Source organism: Gobio gobio (genome assembly GCF_949357685.1).
Source record: "Gobio gobio genome assembly, chromosome: 11".
NCBI lineage: Eukaryota > Metazoa > Chordata > Actinopteri > Cypriniformes > Gobionidae > Gobio > Gobio gobio.
In genome coordinates this window covers 4,352,307-4,373,056 of record NC_137104.1, presented here as the reverse complement: position 1 = coordinate 4,373,056, position 20,750 = coordinate 4,352,307, and the positions used below count along the sequence as shown (strand labels likewise).

The following is a 20,750-nucleotide window of genomic DNA, read 5'->3' as shown; positions in this document are numbered from 1 at the left end:
CTTAGCTCTTTCTTCACCACGACAGACCGGTACATCGACCGCATTACTGCAGAAGCTGCACCGATCCGTCTGTCAATCTCCCGTTCCATCCTCCCCTCACTCGTGAACAAGACCCCTAGATACTTAAACTCCTCCACTTGGGGCAGGAACTCTCCACCAACCTGGAGTGGGCAAGCCACCCTTTTCCGACTGAGGACCATGGCCTCGGATTTGGAGGTGCTGATCCCCATCCCAGCCGCTTCACACTCGGCTGCAAACCGTCCCAATGCATGCTGAAGGTCCTGGTTAGAAGGGGCCAACACGACAACGTCATCCGCAAAGAGCAGAGACGAAACCGTGTGGTCCCCAAACCTGACACCCTCCGGCCCTTGGCTGCGCCTAGAAATTCTGTCCATAAAAATTATGAACAGAACCGGCGACAAAGGGCAGCCCTGCCGGAGTCCAACATGCACCGGGAACAAGTCTGACTTACTGCCGGCAATGCGGACCAAACTCCTGCTTCGGTCATACAGGGACCGGACAGCCCTCAGTAAAGGACCCCGGACCCCATATTCCCCCAGCACCCTCCACAGGACGCCGCGAGGGACACAGTCGAATGCCTTCTCCAAATCCACAAAACAAATGTGGACTGGTTGGGCAAACTCCCATGAACCCTCCAGCACCCTGTAGAGGGTATAGAGCTGGTCCAGTGTTCCGCGACCAGGACGAAAACCACACTGTTCCTCCTGAATCCGAGGTTCCACTATCGGCCGGATTCTCCTCTCCAGTACCCTGGCATAGACTTTCCCGGGGAGGCTGAGAAGTGTGATCCCCCTATAGTTGGAACACACCCTCCGGTCCCCCTTCTTAAAAAGAGGGACCACCACCCCGGTCTGCCATCCCAGAGGCACTGTCCCCGACCGCCACGCGATGCTGCAGAGGCGTGTCAGCCAAGACAGCCCCACAACATCCAGAGACTTGAGGTACTCAGGGCGGATCTCATCCACCCCCGGTGCCTTGCCACCGAGGAGTTTCTTGACCACCTCGGTGACTTCAGCCCGGGTGATGGACGAGTCCTCCTCTGAGCCCCCAGCCTCTGCTTCCTCAATGGAAGACGTGACGGCGGGATTGAGGAGATCCTCGAAGTATTCCTTCCACCGTCCGACAACATCCCCAGTCGAGGTCAACAGCCGCCCATCGCCACTGTAAACAGCGTTGGTAGGGCACTGCTTCCCCCTCCTGAGGCGCCGGACGGTTTGCCAGAATCTCTTCGAGGCCAGCCGATAGTCTTTTTCCATGGCCTCACCGAACTCCTCCCAGGCCCGAGTTTTTGCCTCCACGACCACCCGGGCTGCAGTCCGTTTAGCCTGTCGGTACCTGTCAGCTGCCTCAGGAGTCCCACAAGCCAGCCAGGCCCGATAGGACTCCTTCTTCAGCTTGACGGCATCCCTTACTTCCGGTGTCCACCACCGGGTTCGGGGATTGCCGCCTCGACAGGCACCGGAGACCTTGCGTCCACAGCTCCGAGCAGCCGCTTTGACAATGGAGGTGGAGAACATGGTCCACTCGGACTCAATATCTCCAGCCTCCCTCGGGATCCGGTCGAAGCTCTGCCGGAGGCAGGAGTTGAAGATCTCTCTGACAGGAGACTCGGCCAAACGTTCCCAGCAGACCCTCACAGTACGTTTGGGTCTACCGAGTCTATCCAGCTTCCTCCCCCGCCATCGGATCCAACTCACCACCAGGTGGTGATCAGTTGACAGCTCCGCCCCTCTCTTCACCCGAGTGTCCAAGACATACGGCCGCAGATCAGATGAAACGACCACAAAGTCGATCATTGACCTACGACCTAGGGTGTCCTGGTGCCATGTGCACTGATGGACACCCTTATGCTTGAACATGGTGTTCGTTATGGACAAACTGTAACTAGCACAGAAGTCCAATAACTGAACACCACTCGGGTTCAGATCAGGGGGGCCGTTCCTCCCAATCACGCCCCTCCAGGTTTCACTGTCATTGCCCACGTGGGCGTTGAAGTCCCCCAGTAGAACGACGGAGTCCCCAGTCGGAGCACTCTCCAGCACCCCTCCCAGGGACACCAAGAGGGCCGGGTACTCTGCACTGCCGTTCGGCCCGTAGGCACACACAACAGTGAGAGACCTATCCCCGAGCCGAAGCCGCAGGGAAACGACCCTCTCGTTCACCGGGGTAAACTCCAACACATGGCAGCAGAGCTGGGGGGCTATAAGCAAACCCACACCAGCCCGCCGCCTCTCACCATGGGCAACTCCAGAGTGGTAAAGAGTCCATCCTCTCTCGAGGAGTGTGGTTCCAGAGCCCAAGCCATGCGTGGAGGTGATTCCGACTATCTCTAGTCGGAACCTCTCAACCTCACGCACAAGCTCAGGCTCTTTCCCCGCCAGCGAGGTGACATTCCATGTCCCAAGAGCCAGTTTCCGTGTCCAGGGATCGGGTCGTCTAGGCCCCCGCCTTCGACTGCTGCCCGATTCGCTTTGCACCGGCCCCTTACGGTCCCTCCCGTGAGTGGTGGGCCCACGGGAAGGTGTCCCCACGTCGCTCCTTCGGGCTGAGCCCGGCCGGACCCCGTGGGGGAAGGCCCGGCCACCAGGCGCTCGCATACGAGCCCCAACCCCAGGCCTGGCTCCAGGGTGGGGCCCCGGCTGCGCCATACCGGGCGACGTCACGGTCCTCCTTCTTTTTGTCATCACAAGGGGTTTTTGAACTGCTCTTAGTCTGACCCGTCACCTAGGACCTGTTTGCCTTGGGAGACCCTACCAGGGGCATATAGCCCCGGACAACATAGCTCCTAGGGTCATTCGGGTACTCAAACCCCTCCACCACGTTAAGGTGGCAGTCCATGGAGGTATTATTTTAAAGAATGACTGAGCAAATCTGTTGCAAAGTTAATCTGGTCCAAGAGCGGTGACTTATTTCGTGCACAAAAAAGAGAATTTTCATAGAACAGAAATATAATTTTTAGTTAAACTATTCCTGTCTATTAAAAGAGTCCAAATAATTTTTGTTGCATTGTGGCATCTTACAGGATTTATAAAACCACACTCTAAAAAATGCTGGGTTAAAAACAACCCAACGTCGGTTGAAAAGGGACAAATACAGCACTTGGGTTGTTTAAACTCAGCGGTTGGGTTGTTCTAACCCAGTGAAAGGGCTGTTTTAACCCAGCGGTTGGGCTGTTCTAACTCAGCGGTTGGGTTGTTCTAACCCAGTGAAAGGGCTGTTTTAACCCAGTGAAAGGGCTGTTTTAACCCAGCGGTTGGGCTGTTCTAACTCAGCGGTTGGGTTGTTCTAACCCAGCGGTTGGGCTGTTCTAACCCAGTGAATGGGCTGTTTTAACCCAGCGGTTGGGCTGTTCTAACTCAGCGGTTGGGCTGTTCTAACCCAGTGAAAGGGCTGTTTTAACCCAGCGTTTGGGTTGTTCTAACCCAGCGGTTGGGCTGTTCTAACCCAGTGAATGGGTTGTTCTAACCCAGCGGTTGGGCTGTTCTAACCCAGTGAATAGGTTGTTCTAACCCAGCGGTTTGGTTGTTCTAACCCAGCAAATGGGCTGTTATAACCCAGCGGTTGGCCATTTTTAACCCAGTGGTTGGGCAGACATTTGACCCAACCACTGCGTTAAAACAAACTATTCGCTGGGTTAGAACAGCCCATTCGCTGGGTTTTATCCATTTTCAACCCAACTTGGGTTATTTTTAACCCAGCATTTTTTAGAGTGCATGTACACAAAACTTTCAATAAAAATAAAAAATCCTTTGTGTGTGTTTAAGGCACAATGGCAAACCTCTACAGACTTGTAGGATTTGTAAATACAACAGTGCGGTTTGTTAACTCTCACTAACTCTATGTGGGAATAATCTGGCAGAGCTGGAGAAAATGCCTCCATTGTTTAGAATCGACTGGAAAAAGAAAGATTCTCGGGACACAAATCAGCTGATTCTGACAAAACCAGCTGTGGTGAGATGGAAGTCAACAGTTGATTAAACCAAAACCTATGCGATGTATTAAATGTCTCTTTATCTATACCAGTGTGAGGTTCCCAATTAAACAGACAGAATAATTATATAAATAATAATAATAATAATACATTTTATTTGTACTTCACTTTACATTTGGAATAAATCTCAAAGTGCTACAGTTAAGATAATTTAAAGGGTTAGTTCACCCAAAAATGAAAATTCTGTCATTAATTACTGACCCTCATGTCGTTGGATACCCGTCAGACCTCCGTTCATCTTCAGAACACAAATGAAGATATTTTAGTGTAAATCTGATGCTCTGAAAGGCCTCCATTGGCACAATGCACTTTACACTCTCAAGACCCTTAAAAGACACTAATGTATTCGGGTGGTAGGGTTGGGCTAACCCTCCTTTTAATTATCGTCTCAACCTCTTGCCAATATCCCACATGCTCGCTCCTCGTCCATACAATCGGTGCGTTTACATGGAGCACTGTAATCGGTTTAAAAGTCCAATCCGAATGAAAATGCTCAAACACCTCAATCAGAATAAAAATGGCCAAACCGAATGAAATTGTAATGGGTTTGAGAGGGGTGGGATAAACCTTTTCATGAACCGATCACATGAAAAATTCCACCATGTAAACGACCTGATCCGATTACTGTGAGTGCACGTCTTTCTGTGATGTGATTTACAACACGTCACGCTCACACCAGACTAATGTTGACAAGAGAGGAAAGTACATTTTTCTGAGGTGTTTAACTTTTTATCTCATAACAAGTTATGAACATAATGTTGGAATAATGACACAGACATAGCCTGGCTACAGCATCTCATCTTGACAGCGTTTGTCCTATAGGCTTCAACTGCGCCTGACAGAAGAATTTATTTTTCTGAGGGGATTTTTACACTTTACAACAAATAATAAATAGCTTTAATAAAACTGTATAAGTCCTGGTGGCCGTCGAGAGTTGCCATGACAACAGGGAACATTCAAGCTGCTGGAGAGGACGTGTCGACATTTCTCTTAAGTTATATTTAACCTCTTAACTGTCACTCTTTTTTTGATCGCCTTTTTCCGTATCATATATTTTAGTAATTATCATAAATTAGGTATCATTCGAAAGCTTACGAACTCAAAATTCATCCTGGGAAAACCATTTTGAAATTGGACATTGCGTTACCATGGAAATGGTACTTTAAATTCTTCTAGCTGGCTCCTCCCCCTAGTGGGCGGTTTCATGTTTCATATTACAATATGTATTTTAACTACTTTATAATCAAAATCTTATCTAATCTTGACAAAACACATATCGTCGGAAAGGTCTGAGGCTCAAGGTTCCATATCTGGTGACCGTTTTGTGATGGAAGTGACATTTGGACAGAAATTTACAGGAAAATGCATCAAAAAACAATCAATGGAATTTCAATGACACCCGGTGGCTATTTTTGGTATATTTTAGATACAAACAAAATCTCATGGGAACTTACATTTTTGTGATATCAACTTCAAACTTGATTAGACATATGGCTTTGATTTTATAGTAATTTTAGATTAAAACATTTTCGGAAATATATATATTTTATATAAAATGAAAAATATTTAGTACAGTATTTTTTATTTACAGTAAATTTAAACTTCCATAACTTTTTCATACTTTCATATTTTGAATAGCTGCAGAGTGTCTGCAGATTAATTCAAGAAAGACCTAAGTTTGGTCTTGTTTTACAGCCATTTAAGTTTGGATAGTGTATTCTCAAAAAGGGGGGTGACAGTTAAGGGGATAAAAAAGTTCAACAACTGCTTCAAATTGGTTAAGTAACATTACCCACGGTCTTTAATTACTTTTGTTAATATTTATTACCTCTGTGATTATGGTATCTTTCCTTAATCATCTGAAATATTTATGCGTTTAGTATGTATCTAGTAATGAAGGGGAGCACGTCTTGAATGCTTTCATTCATGTTTCATCGTATATCCTATGTTTTTATTAATAATTTAGGGGCATTGTATTGTTCATTTTGTGTTTTTTCAAAATAAATGAATTTAATTCATTTTGATTCCGCATTCATGATTCACAGCTGTTGAAATAGCCATAAGTATAGGACATCAATTAGGTTAAACTACTGCATGTCCGCCCACAGAAAAATAAATAAATATAAAAATTACCAACACAGAACTATTGATCCACGAACGTCGCAGTTATTATAATTGGCAACGCTACAAATCTATGTCACAAAATGATTCCGATTAAAAGCATTAGCACATGTAAACACCATATTGGTTCAGATAACGTCTCATGTAAACAGTCCACCGAATCTTTCAATCGGAATGATTTTAATCGGAATGACAAAAAAGTGTGCATATAAACGTGGCTAATGAAAGTCAGTGGGGTCCAAATCAACATTAGACCCCACTGACTTTCACTGCCCATGTAAAACACTCAGAATATCTTCTAAGTCTCACAGATATGAGTGTAAATAACTGAATTTACATTTTTGATGAACTATCCCTTTAAGTCATCGTCTGTTGCTGATTGTAAGAGCCAGAACATCCAAACTGGAAAAACTACTGTATAAACTATAAATATAAAAAATTATTGTTTCGACAGGTATTACATTAGATAAATAAACATGCACTTACCCAAACACCCAACACTGTGTTCCAACTCTTTTGCATTGTGTGTCTGTTAGATATGCGTAGTATTGCCTAAACCCAAACGATAAGTCATGAGTTATACATACAGATCAATGGATGAATGTGTAAACACCTGCCAAACATCATTATCCAAAATTTGTTTTTTTAGAATAATTATACTATATTCCACAATAAATAAATAAATAATAATCTCCATAAATGAAATAACAGGCGTTCTCGTGATCCTCAGTTGTTGCTCCCATGTCCTGCCTTTCCAGGAAAAGCTTTTGTTTTAGTACACCAGGTTTTGGACCGATAATGATTCTGATCTTTAGAGAACCAAAGTAAAAACAAACAAAAAAAATACTGCAAAATTAATCTCTTGAAGGGGACGAGACGTATTATATGCAATGTCCTGATTTTGTTTTCTTGATTATTTCCTCATATTCTCCATTGTTGCGGCTCCTCTCTTCCCAGTCTGTCAGTAACGCTCTGTTTAGTTCCTGTCTCTATGAAGCCCCGCCTTCTGAAAAGCACACTGTGCCCTGATTGGTCGGCTGGAGCGGTCTGTTGGTGTTTGGGAAATGTCCCGCCCCTAAGCATAACTGGTGAGAAATCCTACTGTGAAATAGTGTCCGCTTAGGATCCCAGAGCGATTCTATTGGCTGAAAGAACTTTTAATGGGTAATCTGTTCAGAACCTGATTACAGTTTGATCACGTTTTGATTTTTGTCGTTTAAATTGTGTTAAAATAGTCTTTAACGTCTTGCAAAGCATATGTTTCATACACTAGTATATAACCGAAGCTAAGTTGTGAAATCAAGCATATCTCGTTCTTAATGTTTTTTTAGTTAGTTTTAGTTTACACACCACTTTGCACGTACCCTACATCTTAAAAGTAGGGCTGTACGATTAATCGAAAAATAATCGAAACAAAAGTCCTCACAAAGCTTTGTATGTGTCTCATTTGTATGTGTTTTAAGGCCTGCCGGTTTGCATATTAAAGCGATTTTAGACCATCAGATGTGTATTATGTTGAACTAATGCCTGATATATTGTGACACACAAACACTCAGACAGAAGCTCGCACATCACGTGAAGATCGCGCGCAGAAACGCAGGATCAACGCCGTCCTGTGACTAAAGTAAAGTCACTAAAGTAGCTCAGAAACTCAACCGTTATAGGCATACATTTGAATACCTTTGCAGTAAGTACAATCCACAGCTTCATAATGAATAGAGACGGTAATGAGTAATTCACACACACACAATCACTCTCTCATTAATGCATTCAAATAAATGTAATGTAGGCCTACTGTGCTAATTTATCTGTATCTGATGTACAACAAGCAGAAATCTTCCCCATAGACAATAACTGCTGAAAGTCAACCGTTTCCTTCAAGTATGTTAAAATCACAAAGAAATGCACTTTTTCATTAGAAAAAAAAATTCCACTTTTAATAGTAGAAAATATTTACAGTAAAAACCTTATCAGTGAACTTACTCAAAAACCTTATGAGGGCAAAAAAAAAAAGAAGAGCAAAATAATCGTTCATTAATCGTAATCGAGGTAAAATGTTCAATTAATCGAGGTTTTTATTTTTGGTCAAACGTTACAGCCCTACTTAAAAGCCCCGCTTGAATGTTTATACGATTAAAAAAGAAATCCTGTTGTATTTATTTTGTGCACCTGTTCTGTAAATTAGTGTTTTTTTATTACTATGTTATGATTTTGTATTGGTATTATTAGTTAGTTTATCAATTGAAATAATTTACAATAAGTTAGGCATGTTATTGCTCCCATTTTGATCAGGCATTACCACGTTGGGTCCTAAGCGGACACTATTTCACAGGAGGACACGATGACACCAGCAGTTTCAACCAATCGACTCCTCCCGCAGTTTCTCTTAAAGCCGATATGGAAGTGAGTTAAACTGCAGTTCATGGACTGGCCACTAGAGGCAGACTCCAGAAGGAGCAGAATCTCATTGAGCTCATGTTAAAATGGCCAACTTTACAGCAGAAGAACACATGTTTACAGTCTGGGACAGATTGTGGTTTTGGTCTATACGGCTAATTTTGCCCTTCATGACGACTGTGAGGGGGGTGAATTTATTTATAAATCATTCGTTTACATTATATAAAGCCTTAAAGTTCTGCATAATTAAGGGCGTGGCCACTTTGAGTGACAGGTGGATTGCCGTTTGTCTGCTGTCTGTTAGTCATCACGTCACCTCAGCTCCGCCCACGTCCCGCCTCTTTGCCCATTTTAAGTTATAATAATAATAATAATAATAATAAGGGCTCGACCCTATACTTTACGCTTCAAAACTGCTCTTCAGAATCCTACGGGTGACGTCACGGACACTACGTCCATATTTGTTTACAGTCTATGGTTTCAACACACTACTAACTAACTCAACCAGGCCCCGCCCCTTTATCTGCGTCTGCACAGAGAAAGGTTTGTTTCGAGGGATTATGCTGGAACACAGATAAAGGCAACTGAACATTACCGCACTGTGGGGGCCGTGATGATCCCGATGAAGAGGATCCGGCCCCAGCTGAGAGGATGAGAGGCCTGGAACACGAAGATGTGCTTCAGGAAAAACGTGTTCAACTCTGTGAGCTGTTGGGAGGGAAAAAACAGAGGATAAACGTGAGCAAAACACAAAAGATGCATAAATGCTGAATATGTGATTATGTTTGTTTACATCCTTTTGGATGTATTGGGCAATTTCATATTTCGTAACTTTTTTAGAGCTTATTTAACAGTATGAAAGGCAAAGTCTGACTCCGCCCACACACTCTTCTGATTGGCTTTGATTTTGGATTGATTTGGTTGTGAGTACAGTGCTCTTGCAGAGAGACTCCGCCCACACGCTCTTCTGATTGGCTGTGATTTTGGATTGATCTGGTTGTGAGTGCAGTGCGCTTGCAAAAAGACTCCGCCCACACGCTCTTCTGATTGGCTGTGATTTTGGATTGATCTGGTTGTGAGTGCAGTGCTCTTGCAGAGAGACTCCGCCCACACACTCTTCTGATTGGCTGTGATTTTGGATTGATCTGGTTGTGAGTGCAGTGCTCTTGCAGAGAGACTCCGCCCACACACTCTTCTAATTGGCTGTGATTTTGGATTGATCTGGTTGCGAGTGCAGTGCTCTTGCAGAGAGTCTCCGCCCACACGCGCTTCTGATTGGCTGTGATTTTGGATTTATCTGGTTGTGAGTGCAGTGCGCTTGAAGAGAGACTCCGCCCACACGCTCTTCTGATTGGCTGTGATTTTGGATTGATGTGGTTGTGAGCGCAGTGCTCTTGCAGAGAGACTCCGCCCACACGCTCTTCTGATTGGCTGTGATTTTGGATTGATTCGGTTGCGAGTTTGGGGTCATTAATAATGTTTTAGATAATCATCAGAAAACGTGTATTACTGAAGCATCACACACCTGCCATATTATCATGAAGAGGTAGACTCCAGCCACCCTCTGAAATGAGGATTTGGGGTCAAACCAGCGCACATAAGTCCAGCTGGCTGGAGTGAACTGCATGACGGCCCGTTTCAGCTTGCCTGAGGTGGTGTGAATATCCCTGAACACATACAAAACACTGCTTTAGAATAATCCTGTAACACATGAAGTGCACCACCCCAGTGACCTGCAAACCCTGGATCGCCTGATACAACAAAGAATGTAGGCCAAAACAGGTTTGGAGTTAACACAGATAGCTAATCTCTACATCTGAACTCAATGCAATCATGGAGGGTGTGAATGTGGGTGTGTGTAACTACTGTAAGTTAATAATTATTCTCACATGCTTTTCTTTTATATAGGTGATAGGCATTAAAGGGTTAGTTCACCCAAAAATGTAAATTCTGTCATTAATTACTGACCCAGTGTCATGTCGTTGGACACCCGTCAGACCTCCGTTCATCTTCAGACACAAATGAAGATATTTTAGTGTAAATCTGATGGCTCTGAAAGGCCTCCATTGGCTCAATGGCACTTTACACTCTCAAGACCCTTAAAAGGTACTAAAGACGTCGTTACAAAGTCCATCTCACTACAGTGGTTCTACAATAACTTTATGAATCGGCGACAATAGTTTTTGTGCGCAAAAAACCCCTAAATAACGACTTATATAGTGATGACGATTTCAAAACACGGCCTCATGAAGCTTTGAAGCGTTATGAATCAGTGAGTCGATTCAGCGGTTTGGAGCATTATGAATCAGTGAGTCGATTCAGCGGTTTGGAGCGTTATGAATCAGTGAGTCGATTCAGCGGTTTGGAGTGTTATGAATCAGTGAGTCGATTCAGCGGTTTGGAGTGTTATGAATCAGTGAGTCGATTCAGCGGTTTGGAGCGTTATGAATCAGTGAGTCGATTCAGCGGTTTGGAGCGTTATGAATCAGTGAGTCGACTCAGTGGTTTGAATCGCCAAATTTCAACAGTTTGTCGGTTTGACACGCGATCCGAATCATGAATCGACTCACTGATTCATAACACTTCGAAGCTTCATGTGTTTTGAAATCGTCATCAATATAGAAGTCGTTATTTAGGGGTTTTTTGCGCACAAAAACTATTCTCGCCGATTCATAAAGTTATTGTAGAACCACTGTAGTGAGATGGACTTTGTAACGACGTCTTTAGTAGCTTTTAAGGGTCTTGAGAGTGTAAAGTGCCATTGTGCCAATGGAGGCCTTTCAGAGCCATCAGATTTACACTAAAATATCTTCATTTGTGTTCTGAAGATGAACGGAGGTCTGACGGGTGTCGAACGACATGAGGGTCAGTAATTAATGACAGAATTTTCATTTTTGGGTGAACTAACCCTTTAACGGTTAAGTGAGTGTAATTTCTGCCGCACTAGTGGCAGTAAATGGAATTGCATTAACAATGACGGTCAATAATATACTGCTCTGTTCAGTTCCATAACCATCACCGGCAGTTTCAACACACTACTAACTCAACCAGGCCCCGCCCCTTTATTCTGCTTTATTATTATAATGAGGAATATTGAACAATGGAGGCATTTCAGAAACAGTGACTCTGATATGGAGATGAACTCCTCGCTGGAGGAACTCAAGTCAAGCGGATGTGATTAGACTTGTTTTACTGTGTGGTTATAAAGTCTATTATTACAAGTGTTGGTTTCAGACACAGATTAATGGGAAGAGCTTACTTAATACTGGCCCAGTGGTAGGTGCGCATCTCTAAAAAGCGACAAACTGTCATGCCGAGCCAAATCCCCCCTCCATTGCACAACAGGATGTCAAGAATGACTTGATCCCACCAACACTCTGCAAAGTTTGGCAGGAGGTGCATGAAGAACAACTGAATGAGGAAGGAAGAACGAGAAGAGAGAGGTTATATTAAGCCCTCTAACAATCTTGGTGGTTTTCACATTAGTGATAAGGAGGTCACTTAAAGGGATAGTTCACCCAAAAATGAAAATAAGCCCATGATTTACTCGCCCTCAAGTCATCCGAGGTGTGTATGACATTCTTCTTTCAGACGAATAAAATCGTTATATTAAAAATGTTCTGGCTAATCCAAGCTTTATAATGGTTGCTCTGTTTTTGAAGTCCAAAACAAAATGCATCTGTCCGTCATATAACTGCTCCACGCGGCTCCGGGTGTTAATAAAGGCCTTCTGAAGCGAATCGATGCGTTTGTGTAAGAAAAATATCCATATTTAAAAATGTATTGCATTTTTTTCTATGGCTCTGCATCAGCCGTCCCCGCGCCATAACTTCCGGCGAAGAAGGTCAAAATACCGGCACGATCATAGATATAAACATAGATTCCTCATTAGTGCCTGCGCGGATCGGTCGAATGAGGCATCTACGTATATATATCTATGATCATGCCGGTATTTTGACCTTATTCGCCGGAAGTTATGGCGCTGGGAAAACTAGATGAAATTCGTCTGATAAGAGGTACAAAAATAACAAATACTGTTGGGTTTCTCGCAGAAAGCGATGGTTTCATGTCTTAAGACATCAATGTGTCCCACGAGCCGCAGGGTTTAATAAGGATTCGTATGTCTGTGTTTTTACTCTCATTGCTCTAAAATCTCCCCATTGACATCATTATACGACTATCACACTATTAAAAATCTTCAATTGTGTTCTATTGAAGAAACAAACACACCTACATCTTTGATGCCCTGGGGGTCAGCAGATCAACATAAACATTTCACTGGCTGAACTATCCCTTTAATGGTTTCAACTCATAAACAAGCTTCCCTCAAATCAATAAAACCCACAGTCATACATACAAATTATTACTCCATACGATGTTATCAGGGTGCATTCAAATGTCCTTAACAATCATTCTATTACTAAGCATCTGAGGAAGTTGCATAATCTGCACTATTGCATCAGCAGCATTTTTTTAATTTCAAAGGTATTCGATTGGGAAAGACACCCACCCACTCATGAATCAAAAATCATATCCAAAAAGCATTCACAGATAGACTAAATATTCCACTTTTATTCAGCAAGGATGCATTAAATTAGTCAAAAGTGACAGTAAAGACATTTATAATGTTACAAAAGTTATGACATTTGGCACACAGATAGAGGATAGTCCCAACTGTCACTACAGCAAATCATGAGTCTCTAACTCAATCTCTCTAGCGCCACCACCTGTCCAAAGTTGCACTCATGTTTATGCTAATAACTTTTTAACCATAAGGGCTAGAAACATAATTCTTGTTTCTTCTGATTCCTTGGCTCAAGCCGATTTGATTGCATCATATAACGTCATTTTCCATCATTAAAATTTTCCCGCAATTTTTTATTAACCGAAAAACCTACTTTTGCGAACTCTTCCTAGGCCGTTGCTCTGATTTTCACGAAAATGGATCATCGTCAGACCATGCCGACAAAAAGTTAAGGAATTCAAGTTGATTCGTCAAATCGTTTTCGATAAACGCACAAACATTTCACGTAGCGGTTGCAAATATACACTTAAGGCTATAGCTCCGCAACGCTTTATCGTATTCAAACCAAACTTGGTACATGCCATCACAAGCATCACCTGAGGCAACATGCCACCTACTGGTCCGAAGATACGAAAAATGGCTATTTTTGCCATATAAAAGTGGTCTCCTTAGATTCGGGACGTCATGATAAGTCTACTCATATCCACTTTTACCATATTGGCCATTTTGGCTGTCGGCCATTTTGAATTATGTGCTAAAATGCTGTATTTTATGAACATATGAACGGACTGTTACAAAACTCGGCATGGGTCATCAGCACGATGCCCTGAAGGAGCCTGAGAAGTTCGTCACCAGCGCCACCTAGTGGAGAACAGCGAATCCGTGTATCATTCGTTCAGTCGATTTTTGATATAATATTTTTTCAGAAAAACAAAAAAGGGATTTCGACTTGATTTTTCGTTTTTCGTTCAGAGGTAGAAAAATTAATAAACAGTTTAAATATTCGATTTCTACACGTGGGCGGGAATTATACGCCCCTTTCTGCTGATTGGTCAGCCGAAGATCAAACTTTTCCGTCATCGGTTCTTCCTCAGTTCCGCACAGCAGAATAAAAGTCACGCGCTTCTGCAGCTGTACGGATTCTTAACGGGTTTATTGCAACTACATTTCATATTTTTCTCATCAAACAACCAGACTAACGAATGGCTCGACACAACCCATAAAGGGACGGGGCAGAGCCCAGACAGGGCTTTCTTCTGTGTAGATATTATTCACCTCTTTGCATCAGCTGGCAGTATACTGTCACAGCCTACCTTGGTTAAGTAAATATTAAATATATATCTATATCTATCTATCAGAAAAACCGGAGAACAGAGATATTAAAATACATAGGCTACTCTTCTTTTTTTATGATTTATGTTTTATTAAAATTCATCCCAAAAGATTTTCATTAAAGCATGTAATAACTTGCCATTTCGGTTTGTTTCTCAAACCAGTACTATACCTTCAGAGCGCTTGGAATATATAGCACGAGTTGCATAGGATATGGATTATGTTCTTCTTACGATAGGCTATATTTGCATCCGCTTTAAAAAATAAATAGGCCTAAATAAAAAGAGCAAATGCGAACAGGACATTACAGTGATTAAGCCCAAATGTGGGTGGGGATAATTAACACAGTGTATAGCCTAACGCATCGTATGCATTTTGTAATAATAAAGCATATTTTATAATTGACCGTATTTGCCAGAAAAGTCGCACCGAGTGTAATTCACACGCCGGGTCATGTTGAGAGAGAAACATAGGATAGCATAGGCTACATTCAGAAAAATACCGGTAAATAAAATACAACATTAACATTATAAACACTATTAACACGTAGGCTATGCTATTTATGTGTAGGCTATTTTACTTCCCATCACTGTATGACAAATCCTTAAATTAATGGTATTCAGAAAACAACAAGAATGAAAAATACAAGTAGGCCTAGCCATATAATAAAAATATACATAGAAGCCTAGCCTATATAAAATAGTCTATATATTATGCCATTTATTACAAACAAAATTTAGTTTAAACACCAAGCCTAAATTAATTTATTTGAATTGAAACATATCGACAGTGGGCTCGTCGCTCGTGCATCTTTCATTCGGTTTCCATATTTGCAATGTAACATTTGGATGCTATTATACTATTTATGTAAAGAAGGCTTCGTATTTCAGTCCAGTCCAGTCCCATAGGCTAAATCGGCATCTTCACATGCAGAGATATGAGTTTGGAATAACAGTAAGTACTGACTTGCACAGCCTGTACAACAGACAAATTAAAATAAACCAAACTTTTTATATGTTATGTGATCTAGCGAGTCGCCGGTGCTATCACTTAATTTTTTCCTCATTCGAAACAGTAAAATATTTATTTTATTTGTGTACATTTAAAATGACTACAAAATGTAGTAACGTGTAAAATGTAAAACGCACAACATGAACTAAAATAGGCTACAGCGAATACTGGACGCGCCTACTTTAAAAAGTCAACATTTCGAAATTTGACGTTAAATGCATTATATAAGTCACTTTGGAATAAATCACGGCATGTTTCATGATAAAAAAAACGTGACTTTACAATCCGGAAAATATGGTAGGATATAGCAAATTATTTTGCGGACCCCTTGCACTTTCCTGGACTAAAACCGCTGGGCTACACAGAAGAAAGCCCTGTCTGGGCTCTGCCCCGGGACGGGTTGTGTCGAGCCATTCGTTAGTCTGGTTGTTTGATGAGAAAAATATGAAATGTAGTTGCAATAAACCCGTTAAGAATCCGTACAGCTGCAGAAGCGCGTGACTTTTATTCTGCTGTGCGGAACCGAGGAAGAACCGATGACGGAATAGTTTGATCTTCGGCTGACCAATCAGCAGAAAGGGGCGTATAATTCCCGCCCATGTGCAGAAATCGAATATTCAAACTGTTTATTAATTTTTCTACCTCTGAACGAAAAACGAAAAATCAAGTCGAAATCTCGTTTTTCGTTTTTCTGAGAAAAAAACGAAAAAACGAAAAACAAGCTGTTTTCTCATTTTTCAACTTTCAATATTAAATCAAAAATCGACTGAACGAATGATACACGGATTACAGCGCCACCTAGTGGAGAACTTTTCCCCCCAAATGTTTATAACTTTGGGTGTGATTGACTTATTTTCATGGGAGTAACTTTTTTTGTCTCCTGAATCGTTGCGGAGTCCAACGATACCAGACTACCAGGTTTCGGCTTACGGTTTGTGCAGTGTTGTAATTTAGCGTTTATAAAACGTTAGCTGAAATCTTCGAAACCGCTAGTCCCATTGAGACGAAACCAGCGTCAGAAGTTCGGAAAGATAGGTCGATAGCTAAACACTAATGCCCAAAAGTCAAAATATTGATAGTAAGGGGCAGTAAAATCCAATCAAAGTCAGGTGTCAGTCATTTATTACGTGCTTTTTCATATAAATGTCTATAATTCCAAAACGAAATTAGATATTTTCACCAAAATTGACACACACATGTATGGGCTCACTCCGAGGACACATATACAAATGGTGGGATTGTGCCTCTTGGTGGCGCTATAATTAAACAAAATGACATTGGCTCTATACAACTCAATGTTTTAAAGCTACACTGTGTAACTTTTTTAGTTTATTCTTAGCTAAAAAAACTTAGTTCTTTCAAAAATATATGTGCTCATTAATGTATATTTACTTCTTTCAAGTAATAAAGTATTCTCGTAAGTTTATAATATGCCATTGAAAACACATACGGGTGAGGGGTTCGAATGCCGGTCGCCATGTTGCTCCTCCATCTTGAAAGTACATTAGCCAAAGAGGGACATACCCGTAAATTCAAGCTTCGCCTTTGGCGTTTTAACACTCGATGGCACCGTGTCGAATGTGGACGAGGTCGAACTGGAAGCCATGTTAATCTTGGACTAAATCGGCCACCGTAGAAGTTAAAACAAAAATCGGAATTGAGAGGAACAGAAACTAATATTCACTGGATGGTCATATACCTTTTCACCACTAGATGGGGGAAAATATCACACAGTGTAGCTTTAATGTAGGGTTTTAAAATTGTCTTCACTCATTTTTTCAGTCGGTCTGCTGCTAGTTTCCTTATTTGCTTCTGTTGCGCTTGGCCCCGGTATTGCTGCTTGCAGCTATATTTTTAATTTGTAATAATGTTTCACAATATTACAGTATTTTTTTTATCAAATAATGCAGACATTAAAAATTAAATATATATAAAAGTGAATTTTTTTAAAAAAATTTTTGATTTAATGCCATATCAGCAGCAATGGCTGTATTCATGGGAGTTATATGAAGTGCATTACCTCTGTGAGCTCCCATGTGATGCTGATGGTCCAGCAAAGGCCATAGCTGCGGATGAGCAGAGCTTTCATAGCCCAGCCCCAGAAATGGCCAAAGGCAAAGATGTCAAAGTGACTCATGATTCGCTCCCATGTGATCACGTGACAGTTTATCGCATACTCCTGAACAAAATGGGATTCAAATAAATAAGTCAAAGGATTGTACAATAAACACCAAAGCTGTTCTTCCCTTTGTTAAAACTTTAACATCAAATCAGATTTCAGGGAAGGACATGGAGTCAATGGACGGAGATCCAACTAATCCTATTGGCTGAACGTCTTACAGAAAGCTGGCATTATCTCTATACAGTAACTCATCATAACTCACTGGATTAGAAACACACGCTCTTAAGGGAGGGCTTTAAACTACACAACTCAGACATAATCTAAGTATGTCTAATTATACAAATGAATACGATTGTCATGGAGCCATACACAAAGGCAGGAAATCACAGATTATATGACACTAGGGTTATTAATCATGGACTAAACATTTAAAAACATTTCTGTTAATTGAAATAAAGCTGAAATAAATTTGTAATATTAGTTTAAAAAAAAAAAATTAGAAATGTTGCCTCGGTACTAAAATTATTAACTTGAAATAAATAAACACTAAAATGTACCAAAACTGGAAAAATTAATTAAACCTAAATAGATTAAACTAAAAATAATAGCCAATTCAGAATATTAATAAAACTAACATAGCACTGCATTGAACACACTCGTTTATTTTATTTAGTCATTAGAGCACAACAGTCCCGCCCGGACGTAATTCATAATCCATTCATTTTCTCCATAGGGAAATTGATTTTTAACGATAACTTATAAACCTTTAAAGACAGCCCTACTGTGAGCTACGAGGTTGTTAATCGATGGTGTTGGCTTTTGTTGAAGATGTCAGCCCACATTATTAGCTTTTAAAATAATCGCATTTAACAGTGGAATTCGTGGCGAAAAACTACATTACCCATAATGCTGTACAGAAAATGATGGCAGTGATGCTTTGGGCAATGTTCTGCTGGGAAACCTTGGGTTCTCCATCCATGTGGATGTGACTTTGACACGTCCCACCTACCTAAGCATTGTTGAGCCCATGTCCAGCCTCTCATGGAAACGGTATAGCAAAAACAACGCAATTAAAAAGCTCACCATGACATCTGCTTCTCGTGTGGCGTAACGCAGATTGGGGTCGAGCCAATACAACAGCGTCTTCACCTGATCCAGGTTCAGGAAGATGAGGAACACCAGGAAGAGGAAGTAAAGGACACTGAGACCTGAAAGAAAAACGCCAATAAATCAAGGCATTGGAGGTCGAGTCAACAGAGCTGCTGATAAGTCAACACAAAGGAAAACACTCACCAAAAACCATGCGCCATATTGCAGGGTGTGGTCTTGTGAAAGGACCTAAAGAAAAAGGGGAAAAGTAGCAATCAAATATATTAAAAGTCGTTCCTATATGTATGATTTACTTAGAGAGGTTTAAGTAGTAGCCTGAGATTTCAATGAGATGTGAATATTTGTGTTCCATGGAAGAAAGAAAGACATGAGGGTGAGTAAATAATGAAAGAACTCAGTTAAAGACTATTTGAAGAATGACTGTACCGTTGGGGAAGGTAAGAATACTGATAACAAGAAAGAAAGACACGACCAGCAGGAAACCCACACGCAGGTTATTATCAGAATCACCATCATCCCTGCCATAAGAAAAACATGATGTACAGATAACATATCAGATGAAACCGCAACCTTTCACAATGTCACTGGCGTGGCAAATGAATGGAGAATCACATAGACCAGTGTTGTGTTAGACTCACTGAGACACTAGTGGGTCAAAGAAATGCATAAATGAAGAAGAAAGCCCAAATATTAAATGTCACAGATGTATCCACTGTTTTGTAGAGGGGGGTCAAAATAACGCTTTGCAGCCAAATTACAGTGTTGTAAAAATGACTTTAGAAAGATGGCAGCATCATTATTTTATTTCTACACAGAGATTGGTAAGTATATTAGTAAAATCTGTTGACTTTGGCAATCTTCGTTGCATTATATGCAAACGGTGATCGCTCAAAAATGGGAAAAAAGCAGTTTTTGTGTTTTTGCGCCAAGTTTGCATGCGCGTAACTCAAAAAGTATTAAAGATATTTGAATATCCTCTTAGATTCTGGTTCTTAGTAAACTTTTCTTTTGGGATCTCCATTTTAAAGGCCCTCGATGGTTCGATCCCAGAGATATGGAGATCTTAATGTGGCTCCATGAGTCAATTTTACACATTTTTTAGAGGTCAAAAACCAAAGCCTGGCTCCAAATCTCTGAAAATTGTCTTTAATTTGACCCCCCTCTGTCATACTCAGTAAATATACAGCCATTACATTTAATACTTCGGCTTTCAGCACTGTTTATGTTTGTCTTTCTTCAGGAAAAAAAAATTATCTTACCAAGATTAAAAATGATCACACAGTCATTCAAAAATACAGTGAAAATTCCTGAACAAAAAATAATTTTTTTGATGAGTTTTTGTGTGACTTAAAGTAAAAAATGACAGTCCAAATATTGAAATAATAAAACAATACATATTTGTATTACTTGTTTAAATAAATAAGCAGCGTTAAAAAAATAAAAAAAAAGCTTAAAATTGTGACCCTTAGGTTGTGTGTCAATCAAATAAACTCATTTAAATTGTAATTTTTAAGTATTTCAAATAACTTTACGTCCAAAAGCAGTTGTTACACACACACTGAACTGCTTTGGCAACACTGTAATAAAACATCATAACATTTAAAACTTGAAATAAGTGATTGTCTGGTGAGATGCTGTGACAGGTGTGCTGTTTACTCACCTGGTAAACGCAAAGTACATTATGCTGACGACGGTGAACGACAGTAAAGTAATGGTGTGCGGTTTGTAGAAGAAGTCAAGGGTGATATCCTCCACTTGTTGCTCGTTAATCATCCGAAAGTGAAGTTTATAATTGGCATCATCTTTGCTGAGCATCCTGGACCCCTGACTGGGCGCCATGGTGAGTCTCATCCACACCGCCGGCGCTGCGGCTTCCTCTGACCGAACTTCAGCAGAGTTGAGCGGGTCGAGTGGCTCTCACCGCCCTATCTCAGTCGACTGACTTCATTGGCTGGGTAAAGGCAGGAGGCTATAAGAGCTTCTCCCATTTGCAGGGCTCTGTTTCAGGCGGGGTTGCTCTGGGCTCGTGGGTGTTGGCTGGAGGAAAGATGAGCGACACCACCATCTCCTGGCCTGACTGCTGACGGATTTATGATGGGGAAGTTCAGAAGTTCACGTTA

The 20,750-nt window shown here is 41.4% G+C and overlaps 1 protein-coding gene across 2 annotated transcripts in view; it reads right to left on the bottom strand.

Annotated features, from left to right (window-relative positions):
- Window positions 1-20,566, bottom strand: part of ptdss1b (phosphatidylserine synthase 1b) — a 26,462-nt gene extending 5,896 nt beyond the window's left edge. The window contains exons 1-9 of one of the 2 annotated variants that reach the window (XM_079829603.1): window positions 20,291-20,566; window positions 19,057-19,148; window positions 18,814-18,858; window positions 18,604-18,728; window positions 17,419-17,577; window positions 11,790-11,941; window positions 10,056-10,197; window positions 9,126-9,238; window positions 6,620-6,685 (exon numbers count right to left, since the gene is read on the bottom strand). In XM_079829603.1, the coding sequence (XP_079685729.1) occupies window positions 6,620-6,685; window positions 9,126-9,238; window positions 10,056-10,197; window positions 11,790-11,941; window positions 17,419-17,577; window positions 18,604-18,728; window positions 18,814-18,858; window positions 19,057-19,148; window positions 20,291-20,481 (1,085 nt within the window). In that variant the 5' untranslated portion in view covers window positions 20,482-20,566. The remainder of the gene's footprint in view (window positions 1-6,619; window positions 6,686-9,125; window positions 9,239-10,055; window positions 10,198-11,789; window positions 11,942-17,418; window positions 17,578-18,603; window positions 18,729-18,813; window positions 18,859-19,056; window positions 19,149-20,290) is intronic. The other variant, XM_079829602.1, reaches the window with a different exon arrangement.
- Between the last annotated feature and the right edge of the window lie 184 nt (window positions 20,567-20,750).